Consider the following 18,629-nt stretch of genomic DNA (forward strand, 5'->3'; position numbering starts at 1 on the left):
ATTGTTGCACGGTGTTCCCAAACCTGGATGTTGACATCTCGCGTTTCTTTTGGCACGTCGCTCTATTTTCTGTTTCAGAGAGGAAGCGCTAATAGAGACAAACGCGGTGACACCTGCTCACCCATACACTTCTCCTTGTCTTTTTTAACGGAGCGATCAAAAGAAGCAAGCGCCGACTGAGACGGTGACAGGAGTCTGTTTTCATGTTCGGGATTCAAGACAGCATTCAAAGGAGCGGGAGTAGTATGAAAGAGGAGCCCATCGGTGCCGGGATGAACGCTGTCCGGACATGGATGCAGGGTGCCGGAGTGTTGGATGCGAACACAGCCGCTCAGAGGTAAGCCGGCGGCGGTCTTCAGCGCTACGGGAACAACTAGACGGAATATTGTGCGCTTATCATCCTGGGACGACACAAAACGCTCTTGTATATCATCCTAATCAGTGCGCGATATCTGCTTATTAATAACCAGGTGACAAAGAGATTGATTTATTGCTGCGATAAGTTCGTAGCATCCTCTTCGGCGTGCTGTTGGCACCAATACACAGAATGCTTGAGTTGCAAGTCACATTAAAACGGGTTTTATTAGCCTATTTCTAACATTATTATTCTTAACGTTAAAATAGCCATACGCGTTTTCTTCTAAGTGACTTTGCAACCACTAGTTTTGCATTGATTCTGTAGCTTTAAATTTTAAATACTGAATTTGAAAGACAGTCCGGACCAGTAGTTTGTTATAAGCAGCTGAACAGAGTTCTTAGATTGAGTTATATTTATATGAATTAATTTTTTTTTAACAGCAATTACATCTGTTGTTGTTATGCTATTTAAGAGAATAAAATTAAAACGTCTCACTGACTGTTTTTAAAAGACAGGCTACTTTTAAATAGCCTATTTGTTTAAACTATTAAACTGTCATTTAATAGTAAATTTTAAGAGCTTTTGCACTGCAATTTGAAAAAAAAAAAAATGCATTTGAACCCTTTTTAGGAAATTGTAATTAAATAATCACAAACTAATTGTTTTTATTTTTTTATTATACATATATAAATATTTCATCCTCTCTCTGTCTTGTATGTGTTCATAGTGGAGTGGGTCTTGCTCGAGCACACTTTGAGAAGCAGCCTCCTTCAAATCTTCGCAAATCCAACTTCTTCCACTTCGTTTTAGCGCTATACGACAGACAAGGACAACCCGTGGAAATTGAAAGAACTACTTTTGTTGGATTTATTGAAAAAGAAAAGGCAAGTGAAACGTTCTCTTTTGCATATTGGTTTTGCAAATTGGTATAATTATTAAAGTGTAGGCTAGATAAAATATTATTGATATTAGCCTAAAGTTGAAAGCTTATTTGCCTATACTCAATAAATCGTATTCTTGCATTAAATTGCTGTTCTGCATGAATCCCTGAAAACCTCCATTTAATTATTATATTTTTATTTATTTTTATTTTTTTTACATATTCATCCTTTATAATTTAAGAAAGCCTCATGTTTTATATTTGTTCCCTTCAGTACTTTATGCATTTACTAACGAATCTGTTGGCTAGCTATATTTTTACAGAAATATTACAGTGATAACCTAAGGTCATAAAGTTAATATTCCCTTTCAAGATGCTATTTAAAAAACATATTATTTTTATTATTGTGAAGGACCATATGCTGCTTTAATAAAAATACTCAACACAAATATAATGTTTTGTAAGCACTTGTAACTTAATCATAGTGAGCGAAGTGACTGATTTCATTAAAAGATGTGGCTATTAATGCTTACTGTATATTTAATCACTTTGTACACGTCTATACATTATTAAATTGTGAAATCACACTGTTCAACACATAAGACTTATTATTATTATTATTTAAGTATTTTTAACTCGTTCGTTTACTGAGTGAAAATGTATTTTGTACTGTTTTTGTTTGGCTCATGTGCGTTAGCAGTTTTTTTTCCGGCCTCCTGGTCCGCAAGGGAATAGCCGGTCTGACTCACGGGGTTCTTCAGAAATAGTCAAATAGGTTTTTCTTGCTAACCATCGAATTTATTTTTGCAGGAATCTACCGGAGAAAAGACCAACAATGGGATCCATTACAGATTGCAGCTTCTTTACAGCAACGGTAAGAAGAAACGCATAATCTAAGACTCACTGAATTTTGCATAAACACATCAGGGATTTACTTCAGCGCGACAATCTGAATAAAATAAAAAGACAGCGAGACTGATAGAACGACAAGGAGGGGTGACAAAGAAATAAATAATTCATTATGTAACTAGATCAAACTGATTCAAATGAATATAATGTCCTGAAATAATAATAATAATAATATACTGTTATAACAATTCGTATAATTGTTCAAACGAAAGAGATTAAAATGCGCAGCAAAGTCGTAGCGTTTTAACTATAAACATTAATGAAACACAAAACGATCCCCATTAGTGCACTTTTCCGGTTACGCGTTTTCCAGAAATGTGCACTTCATTTTTGATGGAAGCTAATGGCCTGGCCATAATGAAAGTACACTCTTTTCTGTCTACTAATGTGGTAAATGACAACCAGGCGTTTGAAAATTTGTTGCGCCAGTCCTTAACGACCCTCATCCTTTTTACAAGACGTTTTGAACATATTTTATTTTGTTAAAAATCATGTTTTCTGTAATTGTTATTTTTGATTATGTCTATTTCACTCTTTTATAAGCTGTACATTTTTCTTGTGCTTTTTCTTTCTAAAAGCTATTTTTTATTTTTAGTTTATGTATGTGGGTCTACATAAGTTTGAGTTTCATCCAAAGCCATTTTTTTCCCCATAATCCTTTAACACTGTCTGCAGTCTATGTTGGGTTGGGTTGTCTAGACATTTGAAGCATCTATGTTGTATTAAAGTCATGTCATTGTGAATGATACATTTATACCTGCCAGATTCATTTCTGATCTATGTTTGTGAATATGACCTGCATTGTATTGTGAGTTAAAGAGGACTTATCTTCTCTCCTCTACAGGCATCAGAACAGAACAGGACTTTTATGTACGCCTGATTGACTCCATGACCAAACAGGTAGGACGTTATTTCAAAATCCCCACGGTTCGCTGGTGAATCGTCTGGTGAGAGTCTGTGTGTGATATGCAGCTAGAGTGAACGTGTGCCGTGCACCCTGGTGAGTTTGGGGTTACACACTCTAGCATGCCTCAGGGGCACGAGGATCGGTTAGTGTCTAAATATGACATACTCTCTCTGGGACATCATTTAAGATGACTGAGCGTATGCATGTATTTATGTGCATACGTGTGACAGTGAGATTGATAGCTAAAGAGGGAAAGAAAGAAAGAGACTTTCAGTTGTATTCATTGTCTGGCACAGGGGATTATCCAGCGGTGCCTTTCAATGTTTAAACAGCATAAGTTTTTGAGTGTGTGTGTATGCGCGTGACTCTCTTGCATATTCAAATGTGTTGTGGGAACAGATGTTTGTTATGAACACACACGTATGTGTGTGTTGTTATAGCTTGTCATATTAACCGTGCAGGTTGTGAGCTTTAACCCTGGAGAAAAACTCATATGAGAAAACACAGGGCAGCAAGAGTGACCTCACAATCTCATATGTGGCGCTCTTCCTTTTCCCCCTAAAACAGAAACAGCCTCTTCCTCTCTCTCATTCTCTCTTTCCCACTCGCCCCCTCACTTCCTCTCTCATGATCTCTGTCTATAAATGTTGTTTTGAAGACACTTTAGGGAAGTGTATTCAACCACGCAAATAGTTGTGAGTCAAGAAGTGTGACAATAAATTTGAGTTCAAAGTTTAGTTCATAATTATGAACGAGAGAAAAATATTTAGAATACACCTGTAATCAAATAAATATGAAAAGCTATTTTGATTAATATCTAAAATAATTGTATTTCTTATGAGCTGTTTTCTTAATAGTCATTTTGTATGACAAGTAATATGTGTGTATGTGTGACCCCAGGCAGGATGAAGTGTGTATAGATATGAGGTAATTAGCAGGCGGTGTGACAGACAGCCTGCTAACGCTCCGAACACTTAGTACATCATGTGATTTAAACATGCCAGCACACTTACCCTATTGTTCCACCCTGTTGCTACTGTTTTGCTTCATTATGTGTGTGTATGTGTGCTTATTGAGAAGTGGAGAGTGAGAGAAATACTAAAACTCATCTCAGAGTTATTTTAATTTGGTGCTTATTTTGTCTAAAAGTATAAAACATTTAGTCTTTTGCAGAATGTGTTCTTAAATTTTAAAACAGAAACAGGCTCTTCCTCTCTCTCATTCTCTCTTTCCCACTCGTCTCCTCATTCCCTCTCCCATGATCTCTGTCTAGAAATGTTGTTATGAAGACACTTTAGGGAAGTGTATTCAACAGCAATTACAGCTGCGAGTAGTTCATAAGTGTAAACGAGATAAAAATATTTAAAGTACACTTGTAATCAAATAAATATGCAAAGCTGTTTTGATTAATCACTAAAATAATTGTGTTTTTTATGAGATGTTTTCATAATAGTAATTTTGTATGACAAGTAATGTGTGTATATGTGTAATCCCAGCCAGGATAAAGTGTGTATGGATATGAGATAATTAGCAGGCACTGTGACAGACAACCTGCTAACGCTCTGAACACTTAGTATATCATGTGATTTAAACATACCAGCACGCTTACCCTATTGTTCCACCCTGTTGCTACTGTTTTGCTTTGTTATGTGTGTGTATGTGTGCTTATTGAGAAGTGGAGAGTGAGAGAAATACTAAAACTCATCTTACAGTTATTTTAATTTGATCTTTATTTTGTCTTTTACAGAATGTGTTCTTAAATGTATTATAATTTGTATATATTTTTATAACAACTATAAATTAATGTATTAATTATGTAATAATTTCTAATATTTATTTTACAAGTATTACAATTATTTTTAAATATATTTTATTTTTGGAAAAAAAAAAAAAAGAGCAAATGCTACATTTTCACTAATATACTTGTTGTCATGACCCAAAGCATTCATCTCTATTCAGAAATTCCTACTACAAAATCCCTGGATGTCACACTTGGCACAAACAATTCCGCAGCTCCCCTTTCTGTATTGTGTGATTTGTTTGTGGTTTATAATTTCCTTTGCATTAATGTTTATGTGCAAGAAGCTAGGTGCTGTTACTGATGCTAGTTCTTGCCCTCGCTCTGCTCAGCGGTTTGGCCAGCGTGTAGCGGGACAGATTTATGTGTGTGGGTGAAAGGCAGGAGCGTTGTGCTGAGGGAGAGAGACTGTTCTCTGACACCCCTGAGGTAAATACAGTGGCCAGGGGCCTGGCCTCGGCTCAGCCTTTCACTGAGTGTCTCAATAAAAAGCCGTTTATCTCCCCAGGGTTGTCTCCCACGTGCACATATATTACCGACTGATTTACTGGCTATTTCTGTGGCAAACTGCCTTGCCATACCTGTTAATGATGTGGTGCCACTGAGTGAGCGAGAAAGAGAGATAGTGTGTGTGAAAGAAAGTTTGGCAGCCGAGTCAACATGCTAGCTAGTATCAGATAGTAAAGCATGGTACTTTGGTATTTACATAAAAACGTGCAAAATCTGTACCTTTAGGGGTACAACAGCTGGTCAGTGTGGCAGTACTGTTAAAGGAACAACTGCACCTTTTCATAGTAGTACCCAAAGGGTGCATATTGTCACGCTGAGGTACAAAGTTGTCTTTTTAAGGGTATCAGTGACAAGCCCCTAAAGGTACTGCAGCATTTAGTCTTTTACAGAATGTGTTCTTAAATGTATTATAATTTATATATATTTTTATAACAACTATAAATTAATGTATTAATTATGTAATAATTTCTAATATTTATTTTACAAGTATTACAATTATTTTTAAATATATTTTATTTTTGGAAAAAAAAAAAAAAGAGCAAATGCTACATTTTCACTAATATACTTGTTGTCATGACCCAAAGCATTCATCTCTATTCAGAAATTCCTACTACAAAATCCCTGGATGTTACATTTGGCTCAAACAGTTCCGCAGCTCCCCTTTCTGTATTGTGTGATTTGTTTGTGGTTTATAATTTCCTTTGCATTAATGTTTATGTGCAAGAAGCTAGGTGCTGTTACTGATGCTAGTTCTTGCCCTCGCTCTGCTCAGCGGTTTGGCCAGCGTGTAGCGGGACAGATTTATGTGTGTGGGTGAAAGGCAGGAGCGTTGTGCTGAGGGAGAGAGACTGTTCTCTGACACCCCTGAGGTAAATACAGTGGCCAGGGGCCTGGCCTCGGCTCAGCCTTTCACTGAGTGTCTCAATAAAAAGCCGTTTATCTCCCCAGGGTTGTCTCCCACGTGCACATATATTACCGACTGATTTACTGGCTATTTCTGTGGCAAACTGCCTTGCCATACCTGTTAATGATGTGGTGCCACTGAGTGAGCGAGAAAGAGAGATAGTGTGTGTGTGGAAGAGAGTTTGGCAGCCGAGTCAACATGCTAGCTAGTATCAGATAGTAAAGCATGGTACTTTGGTATTTACATAAAAACGTGCAAAATCTGTACCTTTAGGGGTACAACAGCTGGTCAGTGTGGCAGTACTGTTAAAGGAACAACTGCACCTTTTCATAGTAGTACCCAAAGGGTGCATATTGTCACGCTGAGGTACAAAGTTGTCTTTTTAAGGGTACCAGTGACAAGCCCCTAAAGGTACAACTTTTTTACACAGAAAACAAGGGGTCAGAATTGTACCTTTTTGTGGTACAACATCTTGTAACTGGAGCAATACCCTTAAGGACATATTTGTACCTTTTTTACCCCTATTAGGTAGTACCTTAAGGGTACGTATTACTTCTCTAAAGTACTAATATGTACCTAATAGGGGTAAAAAAATGTACAAATATGTCCTTTTAAGGGTACTGCTCCAGTGACAAGCTGTTGTACCCCAAAAGGTACAATTTTGCACCCCCTCCCCACACTTTTTTTTCCTGTGTGTATTGTTTTTCTGACGGTGTAGGTACTTGGTATTATCATAGTATAATGTCCAAAAAACATGGTAAATGCCGCTCAGTTCTTTCAATAACAGAAGACTTTTTCACTACATTTCCCAGAATCCCTTTCTCAAACGTTCCCATATTTGCAAACAATAACTCTTTTTTTTTTAGGGGCAAGGTATATTTACTGTTGCTAAACAAATTTTTGAGTGCGAAAAGGGTGAAAAATTTACTACCACAGATTTTGCAACATGCTCAAATTGGTCACATGGTTTTGACTCATTGACCAAAAGAAAGTTGCTTTGTTTGAATGTGACATTAATAAATTACTGACAGTGCACAATGGACACATGCATGTGAGCATACCTTTTTGTGTTAAGACCTTAAGCCTGGCTCCACTTTAGACTTTTCTGCTCTCGTCATTTGACTGCTGTTTTTTTACTCGTCCATGTCAGCGTGAAACACGGTTTAGGTTATGACAGAGTGTTAGCTGGTCTTTAAATGCCTTTCGGGAAAACCCGGTCCAAAACCACTCTGCGGTGAGCAGTCAGCCTACATATGCTGAGGAGTGCTCGCAATGTGTTTAAGATTTCCCATTAAAGCCCCATAACTCTGTACAGAGAGGCTACAGAGCGCCTCTCCACTCAGCATGTGCTGGCTTTGGCAGTGTCAGGCAGGAGGGCTGATCAGCAGGTTTATAGAGCTGTTCAACACACACTTCTCTTTAGCACTTAGCAAGGCGGTAAAGTCCAGTCGCCTGACCACACAGTTAGCTTCTGTACATACGCACAGCTATTAGAGACAATTAAACAACTTGGGCTAGAGCTGCAAGGATCAAAACAGTTCACATTCAGTGCATAAAACTGACATATTCAGCGGCCGTCTTGTGCTCACACTCCCAATAAACTCCATATAGGTTTTCTCGGTTTGCCTGTGGGAACGGTTGGCACGGGTGAGGAGAGATGGAGCGGGTGTCAAGCTGACAGGCCGTATCTGTGATCAACGCATGAGCTCATGACAGATCTGATGAAGACAATGCAGTAAAAGACTCTCTCTCTCACTCTTTATCCTTCCATCCAACTGTTTCCCTCAACAGCTGAAGCGCAGAACAAAAGCGAATCACATACACGGGCTTAATGCGCACACACACTGCGCTGACACGCTAGCGTGATGGTAACAAAGAGGGAAATGTGTTTTCATGTATTTACAGTGCATTGTTTACATGCCTCAGATGCGGCTGTCAGTTCAAGGCGGCACTGGCGGCTCTCAAACGATATTTGAGGAGCAGTTTGTGCAATATAAAATATGCATTAAAAGCAGCATCAGGGCCTAATGAAAGCTTCACACACACCTCGGCGCACCGTGCCATGCATGTTTCATGCGCTCCGTGGCCCTCCTTAAGGAGAGCTTTGTTCAGAAAAGTGCTGGGCTGGAACTGGTTGGTAACTCTGAGCTGTAGCTCGCCTGTTGCTGTGTGTGTTTTCTAGAGCTAAGCTTCGGGCAGATTCCTAAATAAATTTGCACGGGAGAGAGGGAGGTCTCGGCCGTTCTTTCTGCTTGTGTACGCATTTTTCCTGTTAATTACGGAATAGGGTGTGTTTACATGCCAGAAACACTTCCCCAAAGTACACGACATGCAACAAAGTGACACAAATCTCCTATATTAGATATTTCCTGTAATCACTAGCTGTTTGGAGACTCTGATGATGTCAGATAGGTCGTGAATGGCCGCTCTGTGCCAGGTCACATAAAGGCTTAATGCTACTCATTTGCAAATATTTACACACACGAGGGCCTAAAGATCCCAGTGATTAAGTCTACTCATCTACATTGAAAATGTGAAATCTGTAGCAAAGAAAAAGCATTCAAAGCTACTATACACCATAATCTTAAAGACGCATTTTCTCTAAATCTGAGCATAACTGAAGCAAACCCACCTGACACAAGACTGATCATAGTCTAAAACAAGGTGTTTTCAATTTTTCAACGCCAATAACCCCTAATCTATAATATTTAATATATTTTATAATATTTATTATTATTACTATTATTATTATAAAGGCTCATTTTTACTGTCTGAGAAAAAAACATGAGTATGATATAATGAATACAACATATTGTTTAGAAAATTAAATATTTATATAATTTTTTAAAATATTATTACCTTACTAAATTATCTGGAAATTATTTACGTTGGTTTTAGCATTTTATTAAATTACTTAATTTATATTGTAGATAGTACACTATATATTTTTCTGCATACCATTAGAGTCATGTTAGATGTATAAACCTAAGAAAAAAAGCTATTTAGATTCAACTTTATTTGTACAGCACTTTTCACAATAAATATAACTCCACAGCAGATTTACATTTACTTTTTACAGTCCTAAAATAGATTTTGTTACAGTATATATGTGCATGTATATATATTTTATGTTTTTGTTGGGTTAAAAGCCCTTTAAGAGACCAAAGTTCAGTCTTGACATAAACAACATGCAGCATTTTGCCTTTGCACGATAGATGTGACGACAGGGGCTACAGAAAAATCCACCCAAAGATGCTTGGTGTTGCACTAGCTCGAATCCAGAGGAGGATGCACGACCATTGTCGTGTTTGCCTCTGAGCAGAAATTGACAAACTGTTTTCACACTTGTTCCAGGCACTTATATACTGTTCTCGGCATGGAGTTATTCCGAGTCTGTTTGCAGGGGCTTTGTGTGATAAATAGCCTGGCTTATATATGAAATGAATGTGTGGTGGTGTAGAGGACGTCTTTGTGTGGCCTGAACTGCTCTCTCTGCCTCCCGCTTCCTCTCAGAAAGCCTGCGGGGTCGAGGCTCTAGGCTCAGACAGTGATACATGCTTGTGCGCTTTTAGAGGACCTTCACCCTCATTTCCACAATGTGAAACCTAACAAACAAATGTCCCCGATCACCTATGTCCTCAAGTCACAGCAATGACAGGAAATAAAAAACATCAAATATGAATAAACTTTCTTCTTTTTTTCTGGGTCTGATGCTTTACTTATAAAACTTGTTTTCAAACAAGTGTTTCATGTAATTGAAAAAGCATTGTGCACTTGTGAGGGAAATAGTTCCTCATTAGAACCATCAGCTGTTTTTCTGTGTCTTCAGTTGCCATGGGTGGCATGTATATGTGTGTTCAGAGAGAAAGAGGGAGTGATTCATGGCAAACGGGTTTAAGTGTGTGTGTGTGTGACAGAGAGCAGCCTGTTAATAGGCTGCAGTGTGTGTATGTTTTGAGTAGAGTCACTGATTCACGGCTGTGGGGGACATCTTGTGTGGAATTGGAGGATGGAAACAAAGCTGAGGTTTTTGGATGAAGTGTTAGCTGGGCCAGATGGCTCGCTATGCTCCAGTCTGGCAGCCCAACTGCTTGCCGCTCACATAAACACACACATGCTAATGCACAAATACATGCTTGAATGCATACACATGCACAGGGTCTCACAGATGCGGACTTATGGCAGCTCACATGCACACATCTTTCCTAGAGGGCTATTTCACACTAGCTGGAGTACAACACATCTTTAGAGGGACCTGTAATTAAGCAGTTTATCTGTTTGTCCTCCTTTATCTGTTTTCACTTCACAAACATCTTTTCTCATGTAGTAATAAGGGTGCTTTGCTGAGCAATAATGTTTTGTGTTTCTGTATTATTAACCAATCTGTGAGCCCCGGATGCCTGTGGGGGGTGGGCACTGTGGCAAGGGTGGTCCGCTATGACATAATAGGACAGTAATCTGCACAGTCTAACAAACACTACACACAGTTCTTTTGATTCTCCCTGTCTGCTTTTAATTAAACCAACGAGCAACAAATGATGGCTCTGAATGTTGCCAAGAGCATACAATGCAGGATTGTGCAAAATTCAGGCCTCTTTTCAATTCATGGGAGGGAATTGGAATTAAATTAGCCACAGCCCCACAGGAAGTTTAATTGGAATGACAGAAAGAGGAGTTTTCTGAATTGGAATTCAATTAAATTACACAGCTAATGCATTCTGGGCATTCTGGAATCTATCTACAGTATCTATCTATCAAATTGTCTTGACAAACTTTTTTAGTTAAAAATGACAGTTACATGAACATTCTTACATTCAGTTTGAATCACAAATTGTGTGCAGCTCTGTTACAATAAACATCTAGCATTGGTAGTTTGTGTCAAATGTGAAACAAAATAAATAAACTCATTGGCCAGTTATCAGATACAAGTGATGATGTATTAGATTGGATATTAAAGTAACAGTTCACACAAACATGAAACCTCTTGTCATCATTAAAACCTGAATGACTATTTTTTCTGTGGAACACAAATAGAGATCTTAGACTGAATGATCGCGCTGCTCTTTCCCATATAGATTCAAAAAGTACCAATAGTGTTATGTGGCGCACACAGAAATCTAAGTCTTTATTCATTGAATCACAGATGTGCACGTTCAAACTTTGTGTGTTGCCTGACACCAAACACCATTGGTTCTCACATAACCAAACGTAATGCACCAAGTTTAAGCTCTTAGAGAGGCGGTTAGGGATCGTTTTCCATTGCAGCAGGTAAGTGGGCATTAAATTGCCCACTTTGAGCCTGGCTCAGTCATAGACGGCCCACCCTGCACACAGAGACTCTGTACAAGCATTCCCACGGTGCACGTGGGCAGTTTTGATTGATTGATTAGCTGAAACGAAAAGACATCTATGAAATTCAGAGCCCAATGTGTAGAGTGAGAAACATGGGACCAAATGAACAGAACATTCTGATAACAGAAACTAAAACTGACCTGATCATTCCCATGCTGCATGAGATCTTTCAACGGCAGTCCTCTGCCAGATGGAATAAGGGTCACATAACCGCCTATGAGTGCTGCATTGTGTGTATGGCGTAATGATGTGATGTCATAATGTTTCTGTTTCAGTGAACCGATGCAAGCAGACATTCGATTCTTTTCATGATAGGATTTAAACACCCTGGGAATTAGTCATGGAAATGTGTGCATGCTCAGAGCGTTTACACCACAAGGAGAAAATGTTGTTTGTCAATTTTCTCTAACCACATTTTTCCACCTTCTCTTGTTCATCAGGCAATTATCTATGAAGGGCAAGACAAAAACCCAGAGATGTGCAGGGTCCTGCTGACGCACGAGATCATGTGCAGGTGAGAAACACACACACACACACACACACACTGTACACCACACTCCCTCCTTCACTATTACACAATCAAGCTCTTGAACCTTCCCTACCAAGCTCTGCCCGCTGACTGTGAGAGCTTTACTTTGGCATCGTTTTGGTCTTGGCAAGACTGCAGACCTCTGGATCCAGCGTTAGTGTGACAGGACTGAGCTTTCTGCTTACACACACACACACACACACACACACACAGCTGTGTAAGCCCTGTTGTAAAATTAGACATAAGGGGGAGGATAGATTAACATTACTATAAATTTGCTGAAAGATCAGATCATTATTCTTTAATTTATCATACACATCCGTCAAAACTGCATAAACAGTTTACTTCTATTTAAGAGGGATGCAGTACGTTTATATCAAGGCTCAAGTTTAGACTTACGATGCACTATTACACAAGACACACCCAGATCATTTTTCACCAGTTAAAATGGGATCCTGATAAACGTATGCCAGCCTGTTTTCTATCAGAGTTAGAAGTGTTTTTTTTTCCCCCAGACTCTGCCTCAGCCTTAGAAATCAAAGCTTGGCTTTGTCCAGAAAAGATGCCAGGCAGCATTTCTATTTTTGGAGGCTGATGTTTCAGTGATTGGTGGTGCTTATTTTATTTATTGATGGCATAAATACCCACACACAAAAGGCAAGCAGAGAAATACATTTCTGTACCTGTTCATTTTGTGTTCCAGAATTGTAATTCCTGTATTTGTACTGAATTTGAACTGAGCAATAAGGATGCAGAATTGCAACTTGAATAACTAATTGCAATTGAAATTTTAACTAAAATTTTAACTAAAAAGCTAAGTTTGTCAAGACAAACTTTGAACTTGTTTGTAATTCTGACGAAAAGTGTAGCCTTGAAGGTTTACAGAGATAGATGGATGAATGGATGGATGGATGATGTACTAGATGTCAAAGCAATAGTTTGCCCAAACATAAAAACAACATGAACAACTCACATTGTTACAAAACTGCATGACTTACTTTCTTCTGCTGAAAATAAATAGAGATGTTAGACAGAATTGATTATGCTGCTTTTTCCCCATATAGAGCCAAAAAGTACCATGAAAGCAGATAATTTGACTTAAACAACGATTTTCTTTATCCATTATTCATTCATTTGCAGATATGCATATTTAACTTCCTATTAAATTCACATTATTGAATTGAAAGGGAGCCAATTCTGAATTTTGCACATCCCTGTTTGTAGCGACAGCATAAGCAATGGAGTTTCAAGAGATGAAAAATTAACAAAGACGGACCTTAAGTTCAGAGCAACCCTTGTCTCTCTCCCTTCTTGAATCTCTATCCAGGTCATCCACTTCCTGCTCTGCAAGAAAAGAGAGCGAGAGAAAGCCATGCACCTTTAATTAAAATCAAAAGATAAATTCCTTGCACTTAAAACTGGGTTGTGGAGATGAGTCCTCATCTATTTTTGGTTGAAGTGGAGAGCATTTGAACAGTTTTCTACTAAAAATATACCACTCATGCTTGGTTAATTAGGACAAGGAAAAACTCATTACTCAATAAGAATCCTCTTGTTATTCCACAGCTAATGAATGCAGCTTGCTTTGAGTTTTGACAATGAAATATGTGCAGGCGAGCCAAGGCTCTCTCCTCTTTCTCTTTCAATCTTTCGCTCCCCCTCACTACCTTTCTTACATGCACACACACGCGCGCGCACACAGCCTTCTGTTATCGTTCTTTCAAAATAGTCACTGATTTAACGATGTGTATTGACACAAACACTTAGTACCATACGTGTCTACAAAGGCTCACCACGTCAGCTTTGATCTGCCACTGTAGGATTACACAGATCACATCTGAAGTACATATCGCTACTGGTACCCTTAAGGTCCCACAGATGCAAATGTCTGTACTCTGTTTCATACCAAAGAGCTTTCCAAAAGCAGGCGAAAATGAAAAGCATCTATTTCAAATAAGTAAAGAACTCATTCTCATCTCTATCTTCCTCCTTTTCCCCTTCTTCATCTATATATGGTGTTTCGATGCAGAGCCTGTGCTGAGAGAAAGGCACAATTACCAGTCTGCAATTAGACTGCTCTCCATTAATCAGGGCTGTTAATTGCTGTACGCCTTGCCATTAGCCATATGGTGCCGCATGGGCCTGCAAGCTTGAGACAGAGACGCATTTTCCCAAACAACTCGCTCAGAGGCAAGGCTAGAAACAATCACTCAAACGCAATTCTGGGCTCTTTATGATGGAGTTCCAGATCCTCATATGCACGGATTGATGAGGTTTTGTTTTGTTCGTGTGGTGCAGATGAAACATGACAAACTTGGCCAGATTATTAAAGGCTGGGTGGTCACAGTTGGAGAAATGCTGTTTTGTTTGGTTTTGGGGGCTATTTTAGAGCTGCTGTCTGTAAAGGAGCTGGGCTAAGGGCAGTTCAGCTGTAATGGCATCAGCGCGGGCCACATCCTGGTAATTACGTGCAGCAATTTGGATTTAATTTCTTCAAATGCTGCAGCAGGAGGAAACGCTTGAGATTAAAGATTACGGTTTCCCTGCAGGTCCGCTGGGATGGAGCAGAATGAGCCGGAATGGGTGAAAAATCCCCCTGAATGAAGCCAGAGCATGCATGGAGTCATTAGCATTGCGTTGGTGGGGGGGGTCTTGGAGGTTCACGGGTGGTGGGGGGCGGCCGTGTTGCGGTTTCCCTTGGGCTCCGGCTGACTGTTGGGTTATCGGAGTGTCAAATCCATCTGTGCCCACCCCTCGCATCCCAGAAAGCTTTGCTCCTGTGTGACCCACTTCTGAGAGAACATTGTTAAAGACTTGACTGCTCTCAGAGGAGTGAGAAAAAATGAGAGCAGAGGAAGGTAAAAATACGACAGCAAGAGTAAACTGAGACAGAAGCCCGACCACACTGTGTCCAAACTAACGAGGGTGCTTAGACGTGAATGAGGGGTCAAGCTCAATCCATGTTATCAAGCTCATCAGGTCTAAAGGAGCCCACTCACACACAGATCGGTTCTGCTCCTATCACATGACGCCTCCTATACTCTCTCTCAATTGAGCCCCTCTGCCATCTGTGCTGGGAAACCTGAACCCACCGCCCCACCTGCTGTTTACCGCCAGCCTCCATCCACCAAAGACATCATGTATACACCTCCTTTCCATCCCTCCTGTCGTCTTTCACTTGCTCATGCTCTAGTATCCATCTTGCTCTCCTCTGCTGTCCCATGCAGAGTAACCTATGAGATTAAATATAGAAAAAATAGGCGCATATTTAATCAGGCAAAAAACAACCATTCAGATGTGAGTGGGCTGTTTGACTAACATACTAAACCATCATCACACTTTGCTTGATTTTATTTGATATTTAGGAGATGATAATAGATTGCGCATCAAAACCATTATAATTTTATTAACTATAAAAATTTTGGGAGCCTGAGTGTGCCGACTTTTTTCTGTTTTCATTAACTATAAAAATAAATATCAATTAGAAAAAGTATATATAAAGTTAATAAATATATCAATTATATATAATAATAATAAATATTTTATATATATCTGTATCTTAAATATATATAACATATACACATATACACAAAAATATTGTATTTTAAAATAGAAATATATCTGATATATAATATATATTTTATATATAAATAGTATAGTGATTTTTTCTTATTTATAGTTTATAATTTTCATTTAGAATTAAAATAATTTATTTATAGAAATATTACATAATAAATACACTATATGGACAAAAGTATTGGGACACACCTTCTTTAGAACAGAAAAAGGCACTTTCAAAACTGTGGCAACAAAGATGGAAACATAATTTGTGTATTTAAAAATTGTATTTCCATCTCTGTTGAACAGTTTTCGAAGTGTCTAAAATGACTGTACCCATATATTCAAGTCATTAGTGTTTGGTGATGAGTTTTTGGCTCAAGATCTGCTTTTAAAGTCACACCAGAAGTGTTCAGCTGGGATTAGGACTTGGCTCTGACTTGGCAGACCAGTCAAAGTTCTTCCACACTGATTGAATCAATCATTTCTATTTGAACCTTGCCTTATACACAGAGGCATTGCCATGTTAGAATAGAAAAGGGTCCTGTCCAAACTGTTGCTATAAAATTAGAAGCCCACAATTCCCTAGAATATCATTATATGCTTAAACATTAAGATTTGTACTCATGGAAATAAACCTGTTCGGTTTAACTAATACTTTTGGCAATATAGTGTATATTTAAATAAAACATTTTCTTTTGGGAACACATTTGCAACACCTTAAAAAACACACACACAGGCAACTTTCCCCTTCTGTCCGACCTGAAATCCTTCCAGGATGTATTCTAAAAGAGTCCCCTTTAAGTGCCCTCTTTATTTTCACCTCTCCTCCTGTATTCTTTCCTTTCCTGCTCTCTGGCCTCGTCTTCTCTCTCCATCACTCGATAACTGCCCTGTTATCAGCCACACTTCTAATCCTTCAGTGACCGTCCCTGAGTCGGGCAGTCTGTTAGCAGTAATTACTAATACACAGGCCAAGAGGCAGCATATTGTGTGCTGTGTGTACAGCAGGAGTGAATGTCTGCCTTGGAGGAGCGAAGGAAAGACTGCTTTATAATTGCTACCTCTTCCTTCACCACTGTGTTTGAGGTCAGTGCTGACATATGTGCAGTAACACCCAGGTTAACTGCTCTCTTCCTCTCTTTCGCTCCCTCCATCTCTTTTAGCCGCTGCTGTGACAAGAAAAGTTGTGGCAATCGCAACGAGACGCCCTCTGACCCGGTCATCATTGACAGGTAAGAGCTGGATATCAGATGTTTGTATGTGCGTTTCAACATATTTGATCATTACACGCCTTGCTAGACAGGAAGTCCAGTGGAAGTGTTGAAAGTGGTGTTATTGAAATGTAGTGAATAATGAAGGCTAACACAGTTTGTCAGGGTAGATTCCATATTTAATTTGACACAGGAGCATTTTTGCTCTAAGTTTCCCTTCCACACTCCACTTTCCTAAAACAATTAAGACCCAAAATGAAAAAGAAAATACATCTTTATATCTTCATACACTACCAGTGTACACTACTGTTCAAAAGTTTGGGGTCAGTAAGACTTTTTTTTTGAAAGAATGCATTCAATTGATCAAGGATGTCATTAAAGACATTAATAATCTTACAAGAGATTTATATTTGAAGTAAATGCTGTTCTTTTAAACTTCCTGTTTATCAAAGTATTCTAAAAATCATCATGGTTTTCTGTAAAATATTAAGCAGCACATCTGTTTTCAACATGGATAAGATCAAATAAATTTATTTTAAAATATTTAAATAGAAAACAGTCATTTTAAATTGTAATAATATTTCACAATAATACTATGTATTTTTGATGAAAAAAAGAATTACTGACCCCACACTTTGTATTGGTATGTACAGGGGTGTAGTAACCCCCCCAATAACCAAATCTAGCAAGTACAACCCCCCCTTCCCCAAATATTTATACCAAGGTTAATCACTGTATACTCTGAGAAGTGTGATAAGATTTGCACGAGCCATTCCCATCACAAAGCTGATGGTCAAATATGTGATCTATTTGAATTATTTAGAGAAACAGCCACTTTAAAATGCTGTGGAGAAAGACGAACAGTATCTAAAAAGGCAAATAAACTAAAAAGACTGATGAAAAGAGGAGAAAACACTCTTGAACCAGCACTAGCATATATTAAAATCTTTTTAAACTACTCATGACCACCTTTACTAGAATTTATCACGTTTTATTGTAGGCTTATTTATTGTGTAAAATTTAGTCAAACTTGTTGTAGAATTTATATTAGATAATCTGTGAAGGGACTAGATTTTTATTACAACTTTGGCATCTTGTAGCTATTGGTTCTAAATGTGCAGGCGGTTGTTTCTTCATAACAAATGCTATATTGATTAATTTAAAAAAGTCATTATTGGCCTGGTAATGATTAATAGGCTAGTCTTATTATAACAAATGCTACAGTTAAGAACTATGGAACATGGCCTTCAGATAGGCCTATTCCAAAATATGGCATAGATTAAATCATTCAGAGCCTGATGAACTGTTAAGGAGTAAGAAATAAACAATATCATTATAAGAAAATGTTAAAATTGACTTCCCATGGCATGTTGAATTAGAACATTCTGTCAATCTATAGCCTATAAGTGCCTAAATAATATAAAATAGGCTACACACACACACACACACACACACACACACACACACTGGTTTCCATTTTTTGTGGGGACTCTCCATAGGCGTAATGGTTTTTAACTGTACAAACCATATTTTCTATCGCCCTACACCTAAACCTACCCCTTACAGAAAACATTCTGCTATTTCAGATTTTCAATACACTCCATTCTGTGTGATTTATAAGCTTGTTTCCTCATGGGGACCTAAAAAATGTCCCCACAAGGTCAAAATGTACTGGTATTACTATACTTGTGGGGACATTTGGTCCCCATA

At 38.4% G+C, this 18,629-nt stretch overlaps 1 protein-coding gene across 1 annotated transcript in view; it reads left to right on the top strand.

The window, feature by feature from the left end:
- Positions 1-18: 18 nt before the first annotated feature.
- ebf1a (EBF transcription factor 1a) overlaps positions 19-18,629 on the top strand; it is a 126,321-nt gene continuing 107,710 nt past the window's right edge. The window contains exons 1-6 of the mRNA XM_016552384.1: positions 19-337; positions 1,086-1,242; positions 2,049-2,112; positions 2,992-3,047; positions 12,059-12,132; positions 16,872-16,940. Coding sequence (XP_016407870.1) covers positions 204-337; positions 1,086-1,242; positions 2,049-2,112; positions 2,992-3,047; positions 12,059-12,132; positions 16,872-16,940 — 554 coding nt within the window. The 5' untranslated portion in view covers positions 19-203. The remainder of the gene's footprint in view (positions 338-1,085; positions 1,243-2,048; positions 2,113-2,991; positions 3,048-12,058; positions 12,133-16,871; positions 16,941-18,629) is intronic.

This window comes from Sinocyclocheilus rhinocerous, unplaced genomic scaffold, assembly GCF_001515625.1.
Source record: "Sinocyclocheilus rhinocerous isolate Xijiao unplaced genomic scaffold, SAMN03320098_v1.1 scaffold584, whole genome shotgun sequence".
Classification (NCBI taxonomy): Eukaryota; Metazoa; Chordata; class Actinopteri; order Cypriniformes; family Cyprinidae; genus Sinocyclocheilus; species Sinocyclocheilus rhinocerous.